The sequence below is a fragment of the Cetorhinus maximus genome, chromosome 20 (genome assembly GCF_964194155.1).
Source record: "Cetorhinus maximus chromosome 20, sCetMax3.hap1.1, whole genome shotgun sequence".
Lineage (NCBI taxonomy): Eukaryota > Metazoa > Chordata > Chondrichthyes > Lamniformes > Cetorhinidae > Cetorhinus > Cetorhinus maximus.
The window spans coordinates 21,894,673-21,915,399 of record NC_135898.1 but is presented as its reverse complement, the minus strand read 5'-3'; the positions used below and the strand labels follow the sequence as shown (position 1 = coordinate 21,915,399).

General features: G+C 46.4%; 1 protein-coding gene across 1 annotated transcript in view; it reads right to left on the bottom strand.

Annotated features, from left to right (window-relative positions):
- Window positions 1-15,252: 15,252 nt before the first annotated feature.
- LOC144694937 (rab11 family-interacting protein 1-like) overlaps window positions 15,253-20,727 on the bottom strand; it is a 34,140-nt gene continuing 28,665 nt past the window's right edge. The window contains exons 6-7 of the mRNA XM_078565722.1: window positions 19,234-19,381; window positions 15,253-15,734 (exon numbers count right to left, since the gene is read on the bottom strand). Of these exons, the coding sequence (XP_078421848.1) occupies window positions 15,516-15,734; window positions 19,234-19,381 (367 nt within the window). The 3' untranslated portion in view covers window positions 15,253-15,515. The remainder of the gene's footprint in view (window positions 15,735-19,233; window positions 19,382-20,727) is intronic.

Sequence of the window (20,727 nt, the reverse complement as noted above, 5' to 3'; positions counted from 1 at the left end):
TAATAACTTTACAAGGTTTACTGTAACACACACCCATTCCATGTAAGAATGTGAATGGATTCTAATCTGCAACCTCATCACAGGACATCAATTGATTGGATCGCTCTTTCGCTGACACAGGTGCGATGGGCTGAATGGCCTTTTTCTATGCTGGGCAGCTGCTATGATTATAAGCTGACCTGAGTGAGCTCAAGCAGAGCACTGTGAAAATGGCCAGTCACAAAACCCCTTTTGTTTAACTGGCTTCATTCGGCATAAATGTCTGATTGAGCACAAAACAGTGCAGAGATGTTGCTGTTTATTGCTCAGCCCCTGGTTTACATTTGCCCCAGCACCCACTGAAAACATGCTCCTCAGAACTTGTCAATTTTGCTGCCCCAATCTATGGCAGGAAGAGGCCTAAGTGGTCAACTCTAGTTAGCCAGGTAACCTATTTTTTCCAGGTATTTTTATTTTTGCTTTGGATTTCCAACATCCGCAGTTTTTTTGCTTTTAATCTATTCTAAATATTTATTACTTATTTGTATACAGTCAGCCAATGTAAATCCTGAACCATCTCTCTCCTGAGCAGTAACCTTTAAATTTGAGTCGATTCTTGACTGTTGCAATTCACAACTATTGAAGCTGAAGTTGGCTAGATGGCAGGTGTGTGGCTCAGAATAGCGCCAACAGTGTGGGCTCAATTCCTGTCTTGGCTGAGGTAGACTTGGGACCTTCATCCTGCCCTGTCCTGTCCTGAGAGAAAGACAAACCACCACTGACAAGGAAACAGCTCGGAATGAATTATTCGTAGACAATGGGGCCAAGGACCAACCTTTGGACGGAGCACTCAGGGAATGGAACCTGTGGATATATTATTTGCCTTACATGCTAAAGGGAAGAGTGCCAACTGTGGCTCAGTGCTGCAGGGGCTTGAGGACAAAAGTCCCAGCCGACACTCTCAGTGCAGCACTGAGGGAGCGCTGTGCTGTCAGAGGTGCCGTCTTTTGGATGGGACATTGTTTCCCCTTAGGTGATCTTAGGAAAGATCCCATGGCACTAATTTAAAGACGAGCAGGGGGCGTTTCCCCAGTGTCCTGGCCAATATTTATCACTATTTCAACATCGCAAAAACAGATTCTCTCCTCGTTGTAACTTTGCTGTTTATGGGAGCTTGCTGTGTGCAAATTGGTTGCTGTTTCCTACGTTATAACAGTGACTGCACTCCAAAGTGGTCGTAAGGCTGTTTGAGATGGCCTCTGGTTGTGAAAGGGACTATATGAATGCATGTTCTGCTTTTATTGCCCCCCCCCACCGCCCCAAACTGGCTTCATGAGCTTGCCCACCATCCTTGATTGGACAATGAGCCCACCCTCTGGCCTCTAATTGGCCGATTCAAGGAAAATTACAGTCTGTTCGGGGGGACCCCTGTCCTGGTCTCCGAATACGCAGCATTGAAAGTAAAAGTAAACTCAGGGCCCCAGACCAACAATCTCTTAATATTTTCATTACTGGTTAGATAGGCATCTTGTCCATCACGTAACAGTGGCCCAACCTTCACTCCAATGCCACAGGGCTACTGTTGAGGAATGTTATTGGTACTGGAGGTTGAACTGTGGGCTCACAGCCAAATACAATTATCCCGCGGCTATATCAGATCCCACCCAAGTGAGGAACACTGAAGCTTTCCAATTACTTTTAGCTTATTTCACCATTTGCGTCCTCTCTCGGGGTCTCCTGTTTGACACCCAAGTGCTATTCGGAAGCAACAGGCTTCGACTTGTGGGGGCGCCCAGAATGAGAGGCCATCAATATAAGATAGTCGCAATATCAGATAGTCCACCAATAGGGAATTGAGGAGAAATTGCTTCACCCAGAGTCTGGTGAGAATGTGGAACTTGCTATAACAAGAGGTAGTTCAAGGAAATAACATCGATTCATTTAAGTGTACGAGAGGCCATTGAGGGTGAGTGGAGGGGGGTGGGGGGGGGGTGGTGGTCATGAGTTGGATAAGTTGGCATGGAGGCTATAAGGGACACAGGTGTGTGGGGGGCATGGGTTGGATTAGAGGATGAGGGGACATTGGGGTGGGTAGATGGCAGGAGTTGGCATGGAGGCTATAAGGGGCACAGGGTGGGTGGGCGACATGGGTTGACATAGAGGACATGAGGGGCCCCATTGGGGTGGGTAGATGGCATGAGTTGGCATGGGGGCGATAAGGGGCACAGGGTGAGTGGGGGACATGGGTTGGCATAGGGGATATGAGGGGCCATTGGGGTGGGTAGGGGGCATGGGTTGGCATGAGTTAGAATGGATGGGGCATGGGAAGTGGGGGGGGTGTTGAGGGGGTGTGAGTGGTGAGGGCTGGAAGGCTTAATATTTAACAAAACAAACGGGGACAAAGTCCAAGAGAACAAAGGTGAGCCTTTTTAACAGCCAATCTCGGCACTTGACAGCTCCTCTGGTCGCTGGCAATCTGTGACTGGGAAAGAGCCCAGAGAATGGAAGAAGCAGCAAGAGAAATGACTGCAGGACAAGGGCAGCACGGGAAAATCTTCAACCAACCTCCAGAGAAGGCAACAGTAAAAGGAAGAGATGGAAAATGCCTTACCTTTACCAGAATGCTTCAAGTCTGGGTCAAGCCAAGTAGTGGCAGAACTGGCATCACAAGTTCACCAGATAGAACAGCATCAGGACTAGCAGAGAGAACTAGCAAGGAGCAGGTCAGTACCTTACTCTATGCTATTGGCAGTAGTGCAGATAACGTTATGGTCAGACAAGGCATAAACGAAGACACGGCATCCTATGAAGAAGTTATCAAAGCCTTTGATACTTATTTTAGTCTTTGAAAAAACACCATTATAAAGCGAGCAAAATTAATCAGTGCACCCAAAGACCGGGAGAGAACATTGATTCCTTTATTAATGTGTCATATCAATGAGCAGAAAATTGTGAATATGGAGTTCTGAAAGGTGAATTAATTCAGAGTCACATTGTTGAGGGAGCCTTAGAAGAGACACTCGGAATTTTTTTTTCAGTCGTGCGAAGACTTGACCCAATCGAAGGTGGTACAGGCAGCGAGGTGGGGAGAAGAGAGAAAAGAGAAACAACATTTTTATTCGAGGCGCAAAAAGAAATCTCGTGGAGAAAGGCAGCTGACACAGTCCAGCTGATAGCACAAAAAAACATTGCAGCGCACCCAACCCCAAACAGAGAAAAAGAGAAAAGGGTGCAGTAGCCGCCAGTATTCAGAGTTCTTGTTGTGACAGGAAAAGGCTGCCTTGGCACAAAGAATACCCGCCAAGAATTTCTGCATGAAGAGACATCATTTTAACTGCTGCAGAAAACAGCTCTTAACCAAACAAGTAAAGGAAAAAGTCAAGAATATGTATCATTCAGGAAATTCAAGACAAATTGAAGAGAAGCAAAAAGTACCACCATTCTTGGGTGAAATAACAGGATCAAATGGAAACTATTGGAGTGTAGATATTATGGTCAACAGATATAAAGCACACTTTAAATTAGACACTAGAGTGAGAGCTTCAATTCTTTCAGACACAGAACAGTGGTTAAAACCAGACAAACTCCAGCCCTAAGATTCCACGGTCCAGCAGGCATTCAGCTGAAGGTCAAGGGCCAGTTGTCCTGCTAAACTCCAGTACAAAGGAAGAGAAATCACAGAAACTCTGCATGCAATTCACAATCAAGAACGTTCACTGTTAAGTCGAAAAGCTTGCACAGCTCTGCAACCCGCCCATGATTCTGCCGAATTGGGAAGTTCAGGAAAACCAACAGCATTCAGGACAGAATTCCCTAAGCGATGTAGAGGCCTGGGGAAAGCTGAAAACAGCCAATCGCATCTCACGGAGGCCTGATGCCAAACCAGTGTGCTTCTTCATCCCAAGGCAAGCTCCACGCCTGCTTTTACAGAAAGCGACACAAGAAATGGAACCGACGTTGCATCAGGGAGTCGACTCACCCGTCACCAAGCCTACAGGTCGGTGCCCAGGCATGGCTCCCGTACCAACACCGAATGGCTCAATGCGAATCCGTGTCGGCCCCAATGCGGTTAAACGAGGCAGTGGAGAGGGAGGTCCACCTGATGGCATCCATGGAGGAGAGTCTTGGTGAACTAGCCAATAGCACCGTTTTTTTTACAAAGCTGGGTGCAAATGGTGGACAAGCAATCCAAACTACTGACCGCATTGGTCACACCCTACAGGAGGTCCAAACTTCAATCGCCTGCCTTTTGGAATCACATCAGCTCCGAGGGACTTTTCAGAGAACAAGTAGAGGTATTTTGGAGGTGTTAGAAGGGGGCATCTACCACATGGGTGACACCCTGATCCACGGGTCTGCCCCACTGGGGCACGGTCCAAGAGCCAGAGCAGGGTAGCAATGTTTGGAAGATGCAGGGCCAACTCTCAGCAAGAAGTGCGAGTTCTCACAACCGATCATTACATTTCTGGGACACATCAGACATCATGATCTGCTCCCCGAACGTCCGTGGCAATTAAAAAGTTTTCCAACGTTCCACAACAATGGAGGTTCAACATTTCGTGGGGATGGTCTCAGTATCATCAACGACTTATCCATTTATGATGGGAGTTGGGTCATACCAAGAGTCCTAAGACTCAAGATCCTTTAGAGAATACACCGGGGGCACCTAGCCATCACAAAGTGTCATGTTGGGGTGTGAGATTTAGTTTGGTGGCCAGGAATCTCAAAATCCTGGGATTTCTCACTGCATTACCTGTGCAATCCATCGCCAAGAGCAAAGGGAGCTGTTGATGGTATCGTTATGGCCATCCAGACCATGGGAATGTCCTGGAATGGACTTTTTTGAGCTCAAGGGGAAGACTTCGCTCAGAGTTGTTGACGATTACTCCAGATGGATTGCGTTGAACGTCTTCATGGCATAACCGCAGAACACAGTCATCAATTCACAAAAAGAAATATATTTTGCCACGTGGCATTCCAGATCATGTCATTTCAGACAAGTTTTGTGAATGAAGGGTTCAAGAAGTTTACAGAAGACAATGGATTTGTCCTCACAACCAGTTCACCCAGGTACCCACGAGCACATGGCAAGGCCGACACTGGAGTAAGAACGGTCAAAGCTTTGCTTAAAAAGAACGATAATTTCAACCGAGCACTGTTGAGCTGTCATTCCACACCGCTTCGGAATGGGGTAGCTCCGGCAGAACGTCCGATAGGAAGATGACTACAGACTCAACTTCCTGGTCTTCCACATTTGCTCACGCCATGTCTAAAAAGCCCTGACGTTGAGAGAGTAAGGGAGGAGGAGGGCGAGTATCATGCAATTCAGACAAAGAATTACAATCACCCCCACTGAGTGCAGGAGTTACCAGAACTCCAGGTAGGTCACACGAAGAGTAAAAAAGTAGTATATTATTTAAATGGAGAGATATTGCAGAACTCTGAGGTACAGAGGGATCTGGGTGTTCTAGTACATGAATCACAAAAAGTTAGCATGCAGGTACGGCAAGCGATTCGGAAGGCAAGCGGAGTGTTGTCATTTATTGCAAGGGGAATGAAATATAAAAGTAGGGATGTTTTGCCACAGTTGTACAGGGCCTTGGTGAGACCATATCTAGAGTACTGTGTACAGCTTTGGTTTCCTTGTTTAAGAAAGGATATAAATACATTAGAAGCAGTTCAGAGAAGGTTCACTCGGCTGATACCTGGGATGGGGCGTTATCTTATGAGGAAAGGATGGACAGGCTGGGCCTGTATCCATTGGAGTTTAGAGGGTTGAGAGGATTGAAACATATGATCCTGATGCTGAGAGGATGTTTCCCCTTGTGTGAGAGACTAGAACCAGGAGGCACCGTTTAAAAATAAAGGGTCTCCCATTTAAGATGAGGAGAAATTTTTTCTCTCCGAGGGTGGTTAGTCTTTGGAACCTTCTTTACCAGAAAGCAGTGGAGGCTGGATCAATGAAAATTTTTAAGGCACAGGTAGATGGATTCTTGACTAACAAGGTAGTCAAATGATATGGGGGGTGGGGCGCGGGGGCAGGGGGCAGGTGGGAATGAGGAGCTGAGGCCACAGTCAGATCAGCCATGATCGTATTGAATGGTGGAACAGGCTCGTTGGGCCGAATGGCCTCCTCCTGCTCCTAATTCGTATGTTCATAGGTGAACCAGTCTAGATTAGAGACCAGAATAGAGGTCAAAGATGGAATAAGATGCAAAGTCTGGTAGGGACTGAGAATGGGATAGTGAGAAGAAATAGAGCTGCACTCAGGTCTACAAGAAGACGACTAACAATAGGATGGACTAACTACTCATATGATAGGGAGGCAACCTGAACAGAGAGCCAGTAGTCTCTGAAAATTCACAAGTTGCTCCACAGAGTTCAAGAGAGAACATGGAGACCTTGAATCCTGAGCACCCTCCAAGAGAACTGTCAACGAGGCTGGGGAGATGGGTGAGGCCACCACAAATCTTATCTCTGTGAACCAGAGATGAAGGCAGAGACTTTGGGGGTGGGGGGTGATGTAGTATAATGTAAATAGTATTTATTGAGTCAGAGACCTGGGGGAGAGATGTAGCATAAAGGTTTTTTTTTATTCATTCATGGGATGCGGGCGTCATTGGCTGGGCCAGCATTTATTGCCCATCCCTAAGTGCCCTCGAGAAGGTGGTGGTGAGCTGCCTCCTTGGACCGCTGCAGGTTAATGGTAAATATATAGTCTGCATCATCAGTGAAGCAAGATCATGTGACAGATCATGGAGAGAATTCTATGTAGAGCCTCAGGCTGAATCTGTATTGTATCTGATTAGTGTAATGTTCAAGGTAAAAGGGTATCAAGGTAAAGTTTACCAACAGCCTTGCCTCTAGCATTATCTGGAAGTCCAGATCCACAACTGCCACATCTAAGAGCCAAAACGATGATAACAGAGTTACCAAGAAATAGAGAATTCAGAAGCAACTTCTACATCCAAAGTGTTGAGAAGGTGGAACTCGCTACCACACGGAGCAGTTGAGGCAAATAGCATTGATCCATCTAAGGGGAAGCTAGATAAAGACATGAGGGAGAATGGAATAGAAGGTTACGGTGATAGGACTGGCAGAAACACTCATGACATTAAATAACATTTGGATATGCACTTGAAGTACCCTCACCTACAAGGGTACAGGCCATTAGCTGGAAATTGGGATTAGCCTGGATGGCTCCTTGTTGGCTGGCATGGACACAATGAGCAGAATGGCCTCTTTCTGTGCTGTACATGTCTACGATTTCTGTGATTTATCATATGCACTTATGATCTTTTTGTGATTCAGCGTTTTCTGTTGCTATTTGAGATCGCAGCAGTTACAGTTCCTTTCTGCAAAGTGGAAATACCCTCTGCTTTCAAAAGGGGGAGCCAGACACCACTCCGCAAAGCCGAGCGCTCCAAGTGCTGTGAGCAGCAGAGGGCACCCACACACTACATTGCATTGATGAGCCATCAGCACAGGAGAATTGGTGGGGCCAGAGATCAAGTCAGTCAATGCAAGGTGAGCATACAGGCACCAAACATCAAACCAAGGGCTGTGCCCCTGCCCAATGAGCAAGCAAGGGCCTCAGGATCCCAGCGGCTGAGTTTTGAACAAGATTGTGTTTTGATGAGTGGCAGCGCAATAGTCGAGTCTGGCTGAAAGGGCAGGTTTGAGTTGGGGAGGAGCTGTAGTGCAGGAACTATGTGGGGGTGAGGGTCCCTGGCCCACCTCTCGTATGGCCTCAGCGGCTGCACATCAGTGACTTGCTTTTTGAACTCGCCCACGGATCAACCTGGAGAACTCTCACAGACTAGCGGTGTTCCACGGACCCCACTTTGAGAACCACAACTCTGGAAAGACCTCCAGTCCTGAATTCCACACCCACCACCCACCCAAGTCTGTTAGTCTAACACCGGCCTCTTGACCACTTCCCTGCCTTTGAACCATCATGGAACATAGGCCATTCAGCCCCTCGAGCCTGTTCTACCATTCAATGAGATCACAGTTGATTTGTATCTTAACATCATCTATTCAACTTGGGTCTGTTACTCTTAACAACCCTCCCCACCAACCTCTATCAAACTCAGTTTTGGAAAGTTGAGTTGTCCCCCATTTTCAACAGTGGTTTGAAGGGAGAGTTCCATATTTCTGAGATTCGTGCCATAGTTTCTCTCTATCTAACCTGTCAAACCAGTTAATCATCTCAATTAGATTATCCTTAATTTTCTACATTCACGGGAGTCCAAGTCTAGCCTGACCACAGCATTCCAGATGGAGTGTAGCTGTATCATAACTTATCATCCCTTTTATATTCCAACCCTCTTGTAATAAGACTAACATTTCAGTGGTGCTTTTAATTTTTTTTATACCTGCATCCCATTTGTGCTACAATCTTGTTTTTATTAAATTCTTTCATGGGATGTGGGTGTCGCTGGCTAGTCCAGCATTTATTGTCTATCCGATTGCCCTTGAGAAGGTGGTGGTGAGCTGCCTTCTTGAACCGCTACAGTCCATCTGGTGTAGGTACACCCACAGTGCTGTTAGGGAGTTCTAGGCCCCATGATCTATAATTCATTCCCTAAATCTCTCCACCCCAGTCTTCTGCTGTACAATCCTCCTTCATGCCAACCCCTTTGACCAAGTTTTTGGTTGTCCCTGTATGAAGTGCTTTGGGATATCTTTTCCTGATGTTAGAGATGCCAGACAAATTGAAGACACAGGACGTGGGTTTGGGATAGCTCTCAGTTGTCGAGGACCACAAAGAGCCCTCTTCAGTCTGTACATATTGCCAGTGGCAGACAGAATTTACAATAGGCATGAATGCCATTGGATTCAATCTCATTCATCGAAAGGAAGTGGTGATGTTAAGCCAGACAGAAACGGATAGAGGTTTGATATGGAGAGATGGTGGGGTTTGATTGCTGGCTGCCATTACTTATATGTACATACACCTAGATTTGAATCACTCCACCATTGGTGGCTATGCCTTCAGTTGCCTGGGCCCCAAAGCTCTGGAATCCCCTCCCTAAACCTTTCTGTCTCTGCTTAAAACATCTATCATCAGTCTTTTGGTTACCTATCCCAATATATCTCAAATTTTGCCTCAAAACACTCCTAGATAGTCCTCACATTTTACTGAACTAGAAGGGGTTACATAAATGCAAGATGGCATTGAGGGATTGAATAGAGGAGGGGGAGGCAAGGGTCGATTGGGGATTTTTTAATCAAGTTGGCCCGGAAGGGATTTTGGTTCGATTTCTGTCCAATCCTTTGAAGTTAGATTCAGTTCATCTCCAGAGATGGGAGTTGCCTGGGAAGTTGTCCATAACCATATGGGGAGTTTGAGTACCAGACTAATCGGACACCAGTTATATGTTATCTCCCCGCCTGCCAGGGAAGCCTTTGCCTTTGAACAACTGTTTGTAATGCTGAGAAAACACCATCAGCATGGCTTCCAATCAAGTCCAGGTCAGGTCAGCAAGAACAGTATTGGTCATTCAAGCTGCTCAAGTTGGATTGGTTGATCAGGCCGCAAACCAATTCTTCATAGAGAGCTGAGGGATGGAATCAAAAGGTCAGAATTTCACTCTGCACAAGTCAGGCTTGGGCAGCTGGCCTCTGGACTTTCGCTCCAACTAGGGGGAGACTAAGGACATATTTGATGTAAAGTTTAGGGACAGCTCATTTGTACATTGTCCTTATCAATCCACTTAAAAAACCTGCACTCTGTTCGCATTAAGTCTGTATCCCATAGAATTTACTGCACAGGAAGAGTCCGTTTGGCCCAACCGGTCTGTGCCAGTTTTTCTGTCCTACAGGAGCGCCTCACCCTCTACTTCTAACCCCCTTGTCATATCCTTCGATTCCTTTCTCCCCCTCCCCTTAATTTAAAAAAAAACATATCCTTTCATGGGTTGTGGACATCACTGTCAAGGCCAGCATTTGTTGCCCGCCCATAATTGCCCTTGAACTAAAGGCATCAAGGGGTACGGGGAGAGAGCGGGAGTATAGCGTTGAGATAGAGGATCAGCCATGATTGTATGAATGGTATAGCAGGCTCGAAGGGCCGAATGATCTACTCCTGCCATTTTCTATGCTTCCATGAGTGTCTTGCTAGGCCATCTCCGAGGGCAGTTAAGAGTCAACCACATTGCTGTGGGTCTAGAGTCACATGTAGGCCAGGCCAGGACAGGACAGCAGATTTCACCAGATGGGTTTGTTTTTTATACAGCAATGATAGTTTCAAGAATTCTTGTCCTTCCCGATAGTTTTGCAATGGCCCACGGTCTAAGGTGTGGTGAGAAATAGGTACAAGCTGCTGAAAGCCTATTTATTCACATTTTTCATGCACCAACAAACTGGGTTATTTGGCAAGTGCATTGCAGGCTGCCTTCTGGAAGGTTCAAAAGCACATGTTGGGATTGGGAGATGGCAGATTCCAGCACGCACTGATCTTGCTGGTAGGATTGTTGGCTCTGCTGTCGAATGTCTGGTTAAGACAGCACAAGGGCACTCTGCAGGTCATGGGGAACATGAGGAACACTTACGGGGGTGCTCAAAGATGCTGAAGGAGGTTGGAAGCTTAAAACAAAACTTTAGACAGACATACCAAGTTTTGCCAGTAGCCTCAGACACTGTTGTCCCAACAGAACTGGTATCAGCTTGGAATCCCTGCCCCCAATGTTGCTAACAGTATGACTAGAATCACGTGCTTACTTAATCGACACTACGGCAAGGCACCACAGCTATTGGCTGATGCTCAATGAATCAGCGCTGAGGAGTTTTAAACTGAGGCGGGGGAGGTAGGAGGAGAGAGAGGAAAAAAAAGAGACAAGAAGGGAGAGACAAAAAGAAAAAAAGAGAGTGAGCAAGCGTGAGAACAAAAATGAACAAACAAGGAGGGAGGATTAAGAGGGGAAAAAATCTGGGGATAAAATGCCAGCATCCCCAGGAGCTTACACGGAACAGAAAACTCCACAGCTGTAAAAGGAAATAGTTTATTTTTCAGGATTTAAGTTATAGTACATGTTCCAAGCAGCAGAAAATACTCATTACTTTTACATTCATTCATTAACTGCATAGGTCATAGTGGAGGAAGAGATCATTGAAATTAAAAAAAGTATTGCCATTTTCACAACCGTGCAGCTTATTTACAGACGAGCTGCAAACTCAACAGGTGACATGCTGAACATCCTGCAAAATAAAAAAAAGTGTCCACTTGATCCCCACCAGTCTTCACAATGTTACCCACCTGCAACCTGCACTTCAAAAAAAACCAAAAACAGATGGATCTTTCAGTCTAGCACAGGCTCCTGATTGCTGACAATCACCACAATCGGTGTAGCACGTATTTCTACAGGTACTCGGTATTGCTCCTAAAAAAAAGTGACTTAGGCTTGTATCCTGGGATCTGTGCATCAGTGTTCAAATCAAGTAGAAGGCCAGCAGCCATTCGTCACAACAGAAAGGTCCGTGATAGAAGAGAGTTTATGTAAAGACTGTTCAAGTCGCTGAGTTTTGGTTGTGTTATAACACTTAGAACGTATGGGACTTCACCTGCCCCCTTCCCAATATAGGCTGATTGCAGTCAACGTACTGGCAGCCACTTGTTTTCTGTTTGCAAAGTGTCTTTTACAATAGTGTTCTTTCACCCAACAGCATAAGATTTCAGTAACGCCCAGTCCCCAATCATACAGTGATGGAAGAGTTCTAGACTGCACAAGTGAGAAAGGGCAATAAAAGATGGGGACAAAAAAGGTCTTAGTGTACAGTCCAAATGCCAGGGATCATATTGCACAGATTCCTTGTGGAAGCACAAGAGGTTACATTATCCATGTTCATAAAAACTCCTTTAACATTCAGTGAGCAAGTTGCTTCAAACCCATTACCGATCAATAATCTAGTCACAACGGGACAGGGTTTTCCAGTCCCGCCCAACGTCGGCATTGTCCGATCCCGCCGAAAGCCATTGGATTTTCAGCTGAGCCATCGAATCTCCTGCGGCGAGTCCCAACACAACAGGGCCGGAAACTCCCGGCCAATACTGCTCGAAACGCAAGTTGGCATCAGTAATTATGCATTCCTCTGTACCCCGACTTAACAACTAGAACCCACCACCCTTCATTGTCTGAGAAACACCTAGAAACCGCCCCGAGATGTATTTATCACCTTACAACCTGCGGAAGACCTTCTGGCTGGATGCTTGGTTGCCAATTTCAACCGTGCCATGGGGCGGGGGGGCGGGAGGGGGGGGAAAAGAGGGCATCTGTAGCAAGAGAGTCATTGCTTTTCACTCGGAGTGAACCCCAAGCCACTCAAGTCTCCCCAGACTGCACTCATGGTAAGCTCCCGCTGTACCTTACCCACCAATGAATCTGTGATAAATAAAGAGAAATGACACAAGCATTTCAACTGTCATCTCGAAACAATTTAAACCTTTGGAAGACTGGGATGTTCTTCACAGTGGCATCAGTGAGTGAGCATGCAGCAATAACTTTCCAGGTGCAGATTGCAAATACTTGTGGTTCCCCGCCCCCCCCCCGCCTCCCTTGGTACAGCAAAGGTTTTCCAGTTCTATTACAGGAAGCACCTTCAAATTTGCATTTGGGTCTGTTCGCAGTCCTCAGATCATCCGGAGGATAGGCAGAATGGAATTAACCGACATTTGAAGAGGATAAAAAGAGAAAGATCGGGTGAGCACGGAAGCCCAAACAGTTACAAACACACTCATGTGCCAACCCCGGTTCTTTCACGCGAGACAGCGTTTCTGCCGTTAATTGTACGATGGAGATGCAGCTAAAGCCCTGCCGCTTTACCCCAGCTCACAGCTATTTAGATCAGGTCTTTTAGCAAGCTTTGCATTGATCCCAATCAGTCCCTACTTAAAGTTATTTGCATAACGCTCACAAGAGCTCTTTGTTCCAGTGTTTTCCGCCCATTGTTGTCCATTTTGAAAGAGTTGCACCATTAAGTTGGGTTGCACAAGTCCAAGGATGCATTTGTACATCAGACAGAAGCTGACGCAGTGCAGATTGATCCAAAGGACACCCCTCACCAACCTGCAAAGCTCGACAGTTCATAAAACCCTAACTTCCTCTATCCAAAAAGCGTTTGGAAAACAACCCTGATTTTTTATTTTAAAAAAAAAAGCTAAAATCATTTAGCAAGTCCCCAACCCATATTTGCACATACATTTAAATCTCAATATATTAAATTATATTAAATAATCTATATTCATATTAATATACACCAGCCCTAAATGCTGATGAATAACATGCCTGTCATTCACCTAAAAAAAAAGCCACCGAGAGGAAAAAGTTGGAAACATCAGGCATCTGATTGAAGGCCGATTTTATGACACTTATCACAGCACGCCCTCCAAACCAGAGTCTCAAATCCAATCCAGTGTAATGTCCCAAACTGGGTACTAGATTAACCAGGTCCAAGGACTAGTTTCGTTCAATACACAGCTGTTAACGGGGCCATTCCTCATCACGGCTAGGCTTGCTCTGAGAGCAATGAGCAAAAGGTAGTGAGTTGCAGACTCTGCGCCTGACGGCTGCCATGTTCTGGTCAAACCTTTCATCCAAAGGTCTCTTTGGAGATAACAGCTAGAGAGTGCGATCTTAAATTTGGCGAGCCAAAAATCAGCACATACTTGCATCACATATCTACCTCGGTCTAATCAGTCTCCCTTCAGAGTCAAAGGGGTTGGATTGGGGTTGGAGAGTGGTCAGAGGGGAGAGGGAGGAGGCAAAATAATCGTATTGGAGCAAAGCAGAAAGGTACACGTGATTAAAATTAGCTCTGAACCAACTAACAATCAATATTCACCCATTTAAAAAAAAAACTTAAAAAGATATACTTGTCCAAAAAAAACCAAACATAAAAATCATTATTTTCTTTGACGAAATGTAACCTGCCCTTCTCCCATCATTTATAAAACCGCAAACAATTGCCAGGAGTCAGGTGCCTACTAAAGGAAATCGTGAAGCTTTACTTTGTAGAACTTTTGACAGCCCAAATCTCTCAGCTGAAGGATTGGAGATGGAGCTGCATTGACTCAGGGTGCTCAGTGGAACCACGGGGGGAAAATGAAGACTTCTGCCCATATTCTCACCAAAGCAAAAGGTCAAAGCTCTCTTCAGCTGAGTAGCATCAGAGTCACAGAGCAACAATTCCTCCACTCGAGAAACCTTGAGCAAACTTGAGCACAACCCCGGCTGAGTTGGAGGTGACCTACTCCGTGCGCACTCGCCCAGTCTAACGGTGGAGGATCTATCTGCCCACTGCATTTCGGTCTACAGAACTAAAACAATCTGGAATATTACCAGTCTAGGGCTCTCCCATCCAAGCATAGCAGATAGGGAGCTTGGTTTATTCCCCAGCTCGAGGGGAGAAATTTTTTAAAAAGTCAATTAAAGAAATATAAATATTTGTGTCGAGCGTCACATTGTTAGCTTTCCAAACTGGCATTACAAAATATAGTTTGGCCAAACCCTGCCACTTCACGTTAAGCAAATGCTTTTCAGTTCAACGTTAACCGCTATGTAGTGGACAGCTGAGCTTTAAACAGCCCTTAACACACACGAGACACCAACAACTGGTAAGCGTACCAAACCCAACGTCTACACTGTGGGCTCACGGCTCCCATCTCCTTACGGCTAATAATCTGCGACACATCAGATTGATTTTTGGCACAAAGGCCCAGCATTGTGTCAGAAATTTCGTACCAATGGGGGGGGGGGGGGGGGGGGGAAGTCTCACAATATGGTGGCCTCATTGTGCCTAGGACAATGGGGATGATCAGCGTGCATTCCGCTCGCTGGTCTACACACACTCCTGCTTGGTGGCAGGGTGTGCACGCACGTGCACAGACAGGTGTATCACATTCGCCGCAGCAAATGAAAACTAGAGGGAATTCAGAGTTCAGGCAGAGGTGATTATCAAAGGAGTTTTACAAATGGGCAGGGTGGGAGGTGCCAGCATTTGATTTTTGTAAAGACAGGTGGTGAGGGGGCGGTGGTGGGTGAGAAAGGACCAAGCTTCTCAAGCAGTTGCGACCTGCCCCAGCCCTATCAAATCAATTCTTTTCTCTTGACCGCCCAGTGCCATCTACTCAAGTCTGAGGCTTCACCCAACCAAACAAACCGTTTTAAGCCCCAAAAGCGCGGAAGCACGATTAGAGAGTGACGGGAGCTCCGACAGTTCTGCTACCCAGAGTCGTTTTCTCCGAGTGTCCAGCCAGCACTTGCGGAGGGGGGGGATTTGAAAACAAAAACGACAGAACCAAAAATTTAAACCCCACACAGGCAACACCGCGGAAGCTCCAGATCGGAAATCTGTTTCCCCTGAAGGCAATAAATCACTCTGCAATCCCTGGGCCAGTTACAAAGCGTCATCTGTCAATATTCAGGTAGCAGCATGGCTGATGTCAGCTTCCTCTTCACTACATGGCCTCTCCCCACACACACCCCCCCCCCCCCCCCCCCCCCACCCCCACCCCCACCCCCCCCTCCACTTGTCCGTCACACTCGCTCAGCCTTCCTGTTGGGTTGGTACGAAACGCGCAGGATGTTGGGGGTTTCCTCCATCACCCGGACCAGCAGGTTGTCGATGTAGCTCTCCAGCTCTCGGACGTGGCAGTCCTTCTTGGAGATGACATCTTTCTGCTTCAGAACCAGCTGGATCAGCTCGTCGTGTGTAAGCTGTGCGTAAGCAGCGGCAGGATCAGATGGATCATAGCCCTTTAAACAGGGAAGGGGGGGGGCGGGGGTGGGTAGAAGAGAGAAATGTTAAACTTGACAAACGATGGAGAAAGCAATTTTTAAATCAAAATCATGACAGGCCTGGAGTAGATCGGGAGAAAGCGTTCCCACTGGTGGAAGGATCGAGAACCAGAGGACACAGATTTAAAGGTAACTGGCAAAAAGATGACACGAGGGGAGAAAAACTACTTTTAGGGTTATGGGGAGAAGGCGGGGGAGTGGCACGAGGTGAATTGCTCCCTTCGAGGGCCAGCACAGGCCACGCGACAGGCCAAATGGCCTCCTCCTGTGCTGTAATCATTCTATGACTCTTGCAATGTAGGAAACACAGCAGCCTGTTTGTGCACAGCAAGCTCCCAAACAATGTGATAATGACCAAATAATCTGTTTTTGTGATGTTGTTTGAGGAATAAATATTGGCCAGAACAACGGGTATAACTCCCCTGCTCTTCTCTGGAAGTGCTGTGGGACCTTTTATAAACCAGCCAAATATCCAAATAGAGGGCAACTACAACAGTTCAGCACTCCCTCAGTACAGCACTTAACTATCAGGTTTAATGTGTGCGTCCTGGAGGGGAACTTGAACCAGGAACCTTGTGACTCAGAGGCAAGTGCACTACCCGCTGAGCCATGGCTGACACACTTGATAGGAACAATTTCCCATCGAAAAGAAACAAGATAGGTCCACTGGTCTTGTGATCAACCCAATTCTCCGACACTTCAGGAATACTAATAGTAAGAACCTGGCACCAAATGTTTTTGCTCAGTCTTTTTCTTGTTGGATTTTAAACAACTTTGACCAATTCTTTTGACACTGAGCGAAGAATCTCATTGTTACCTCATTTTCCCCATTACAACAAAAGCATCATTGTACCCAGGAGCTTTCTGTCTTAATTAATGCCCGCCGCACCCCCGGGACTCCTAGAAGTACCATGGTCACTTGATGAGGTAGGGTGCTATAGGCACTGCTGCAGTTTGGGATGTTCCCACTCGTCACGTAGAGGGCACAGAGTGTGCATCTGTGGAAACCAAATATATTCTTATCCAACACGCACACAGGATCCCCCCTCCCCACCCCGAGCGTCAGGGCAAGTGTCACTGAATAGTGATTGACAGCAGTAAGCCACTCTGCCCAGTGTTGCCCTTACCAACAGACCAAATGTAATGAGGACTCTGAGTCAGTGAGCGCAAACTACATAACTAAAGCAGACAGCATGTGGAGGAGGAATAAACAGGGAGCATTCTACTCCATTCAAACTGGAAGTTAAATTCAACGCAAACATTTAGGCCCTGTTAACACAGTTGGAAATTTATTATCTCCACAGGGACCGACAGCGACTGCCAAATGCTTGGGATTTAGTCCGAGTCCAGAAATGTCACACAGGAAAATGAACTTAAAAAGGGGTAAAGAGCAGGAAATCAGGTGTAGACCCTCTCTCTGCTCTCCCAGACTCAGTGCAATTGTGCCACTCACATACCCATCTCCCTAAGGCAGCCAGTGGACAGGCAGATCCCCAAGAGTAACATTCCCATCACCCCCGTGCCCCCACCCCAAATCCGTCTTCAGATTTCAACCCTCCCCCAAATCCGCAATTGGTAGAGTTTCATAAAATATTTCCGGAGGTAGTTATATGTTTTCAAAGTTTTGCAAGGGGAAATGGGGAGTTGGGAGAAGTTTTCAAGTTCATTCTTGGGATGTGGGCTTCACTGGCTAGGCCGGTATTTATTGCCCGCCCCTCACTGCCCTCGAGAAGGTGATGGTGATCCGCCCGCAACTGAGTGGCTTGCTCGGCCATTTGCGAGGGCAGTTTAGAGTCGACCACATTGCTGTGGGTCTGGAGTCACTTGAAGGCCAGACCAGGTAAGGACAGCAGATTTCCTTCTCTAAAGGACACGAGTGAACCAGATGGGGTTTTTACAAAACCCTGGTAGGTTCATGATTAGTAATAATGAGACTAAATGCAAGACTTTATTCCACATTTATTGATTAATTGAATTTAAATTCCTCCACTGCGGTGGTGGGATTTGAACTCACATCTCCAGAGCCCGAGTACAGGCCTCTGGATTACTAGTCCAGCGACATAACCGCCATGCTACCATCCCAGTCATTTTATTAGAGCGTGGAGGTTCCAAAATATTTTCCCCTCGCCCAAACCCTAACCAACTCAGGCTCCCACCACCACACTCTGAAACCTCTTGCCAATGGCATGGTCTTCGTTCACTCACGAGAATCAGGAGGGGCTTCAAAAACTGTGAGCGGGACCAGGTGAAGAGTAAGCTACTGTGCAGCTCCCTATTCATAAACAAACCACGCATATTTAGCATGCGTCTGCTGCACCCAGAGATTGGGAAATCAGTCTCAAGCTTCTACCTCAGACCATTTGTGGGGCTTCAATTTGTTCTACAACTCCGAGGTACTTAAATTCCCGGAGTACAAAACCCGAGAACGTGATCCTTAATTACAAAATGACTGTTTGCGACAATATTTAATATAATACTTCATCTAATATTTCTGATGACTCAGCTTCCTTCACCTAATCGACTAGTTATCCACTAACAATCAAGTTGAGTGCAGTCATTGTTGAACTTTTGAGGTTACAGACCAAAAAGCTTCAAATTGCCAAATTTCCAATCAAAGCCTTTAGCTCCCTGCCAAGGAGTCAAAAGCATTACTTCACAAGATAGCAAAGTCTCCACTACCCAACCTTATCCCTGCACAGTCAATATGTTTAATTATTAACGCTAAGTGGCACCAAGATTTAAGGCAAATTTGGAAACTTGCATCCCAGGATTAAAGTAGACTCATCTTTAGCAAAAGATAAATGCATGGTTGGGGACTGTGCACTCTCCAGCCTTCTCCAGGTCTCTCTCCCTGTGCCCTTGGTCTGTCTACACTGATAACCTCTCACCATATCACAATCAGGCATAAAAAAAACCATAAGAAATAGGAGGAGGCAGCCATTCAGCCTGCTTCACCAATCATGGCTGATCTGATTGTGGCCTGAACTCTACTTTCCTGTCTGCCCCCTCCCCCCCACCCCCTCCACCAATTACCCTTGAACCCCCCTCTTGTCGATTAAAAACCTATCAACTCTGCCATCAATATATTCAGTAACCCAGCCTCCACTGCTCTCCGGGAGAGAGAATTACAAATGCTAACAGCTCTCAGAGAAGAAGTTCCTCCTCATCTCCATCTTAAATGGGAGACTCTTTATTTTGGAACTGTGCCCCCCCACCCCCTCCCCCCAGTTCTAGATTCTCATCGTACCCACTCCCCACCACCCCCCCACCACGCACTCCCCCGAGGGGAAACACCCTCTCAGCATCTCCCCTGTCAAACCCCCTTAGAATCTTATACGGTTCAACAAGATGAAGCAGTCTCGGAATTTCACAAGCTGTTAATTTTCTGGATCTTAAAGTCTTCACGCCGACATTACCGACAACCTTTCCACAATTCCGGCAACACCACCAGCCTCACCTTTAGAAGGGTTTGACTTTCACTGAGGCCTAACAAGTGTCCGGTTGAAGATTTGGTCACAGCCTTGGTCCTGGTTTTCAGAATTTCCTCGGAGCTGACCTCATGCGTCTTTGTCTCGGCAGCGCTCATGGGCTTCACGGGATGAGGTCTGGGAGAAAAATTTTAAAAGCTTATAAATCTACACGCGTTAAAAAGAAACTAGGACACTTTATTGTGCCAGGGCGGATTCTGCGCACTTCATTCTCTCCACTTGGTCTATTCACCAGTTCTTTCTTGTCCATTTGGAAGCCCCCCCACCCTCACCCCCACGATTTGAGGAATCATGTGTCATTCCATTTATTCAGGTGCTTGTGGGTGGTGGGAGGGGGTGGAGAAATCATAACTAACACATCAACATTGCTCAAGTTCATGCATAAGCCTGCAGGGGCTGACAGCTGTCAGCTGTGGCTCAGCAGGTAGCTCACTAGTTTCAGAGTCAGTCCAGAACCTATTATAAAAAAACAAATTAAAGCTGACACACCCAGTGCAGTGCGGAGGGAGTCTTGTAGTGATGGCAGTGCCGTCTTTCAGATGAGATGTTAAACGAAGATTGCTCTCTCAGTTATATATATATATTTTTTTAAATCTCGTGGTAGCATTGGCCAATACTTATCCCTCAATCAACATCACACTAAAAAAAAAAGCATCTGCTCACTATCAGATTACACTTTGTGGGAGCTTGTTGTGCACAAGTTAGCTGCCGCATTTCCTATATTAGGCATTTCAAAAGTGCTTCATTGGCTGTAAAGTACTTTGGAACATCCTGGGGTCAAGAGAGCCCCTATTTAAATGCAAGTCCTTTTTAAAAAAGAAGGAAAATGGGAGGGGGTGGGCAGAGAATTAATAACTTTTTTTGGCAATCAATATCTGCACCGCCACACTCGATATGGCAGGCCTGCCCATCCCACACACACAGCCAATTGTACCATGAAGCAGTGCGTTCAAAGTGAAGCATTTACAACTCCTCCTGCTCACAGGCTTGGAATCCCAAAGCAGCATTAAAAGTGCAAGGGATGTCCTAAAAAAACTCTGGCGCGCCAGCTAAGCTTGGGGTGGGTAGGGGTGAGGGTCTACGCTTCTTCTCAATCGCTGGCCCAGTGCATGCCGCCCAGGTAAGTACGTCCTCAGTAAACTATGAACCAGCGGAAGGTGTGTGAGAAAAAGTGCTCATATTTGTATGTTGATTATGCGTCAATCTGCACCCGCTCATTGTCCAGATTAATGCTGCGTAAAAATGCATGAAATGGGTCGAGACATGTTACTGAACACTTTCCTGCAACTACAGGTAGGAAAAAAAGCTGTACCCTAAGTTACAACTAACTTACCTTCGGAAGATCAAGCTAAGCAAGTATAAATATCACTGTGTAGACAAATAGAAGCAGATTCCAAAATAACATTAGTTTGTGGGATGTGGGTGTCGCTGGCTGGGCCAGCATTTATTGCCCATCAAGAAGG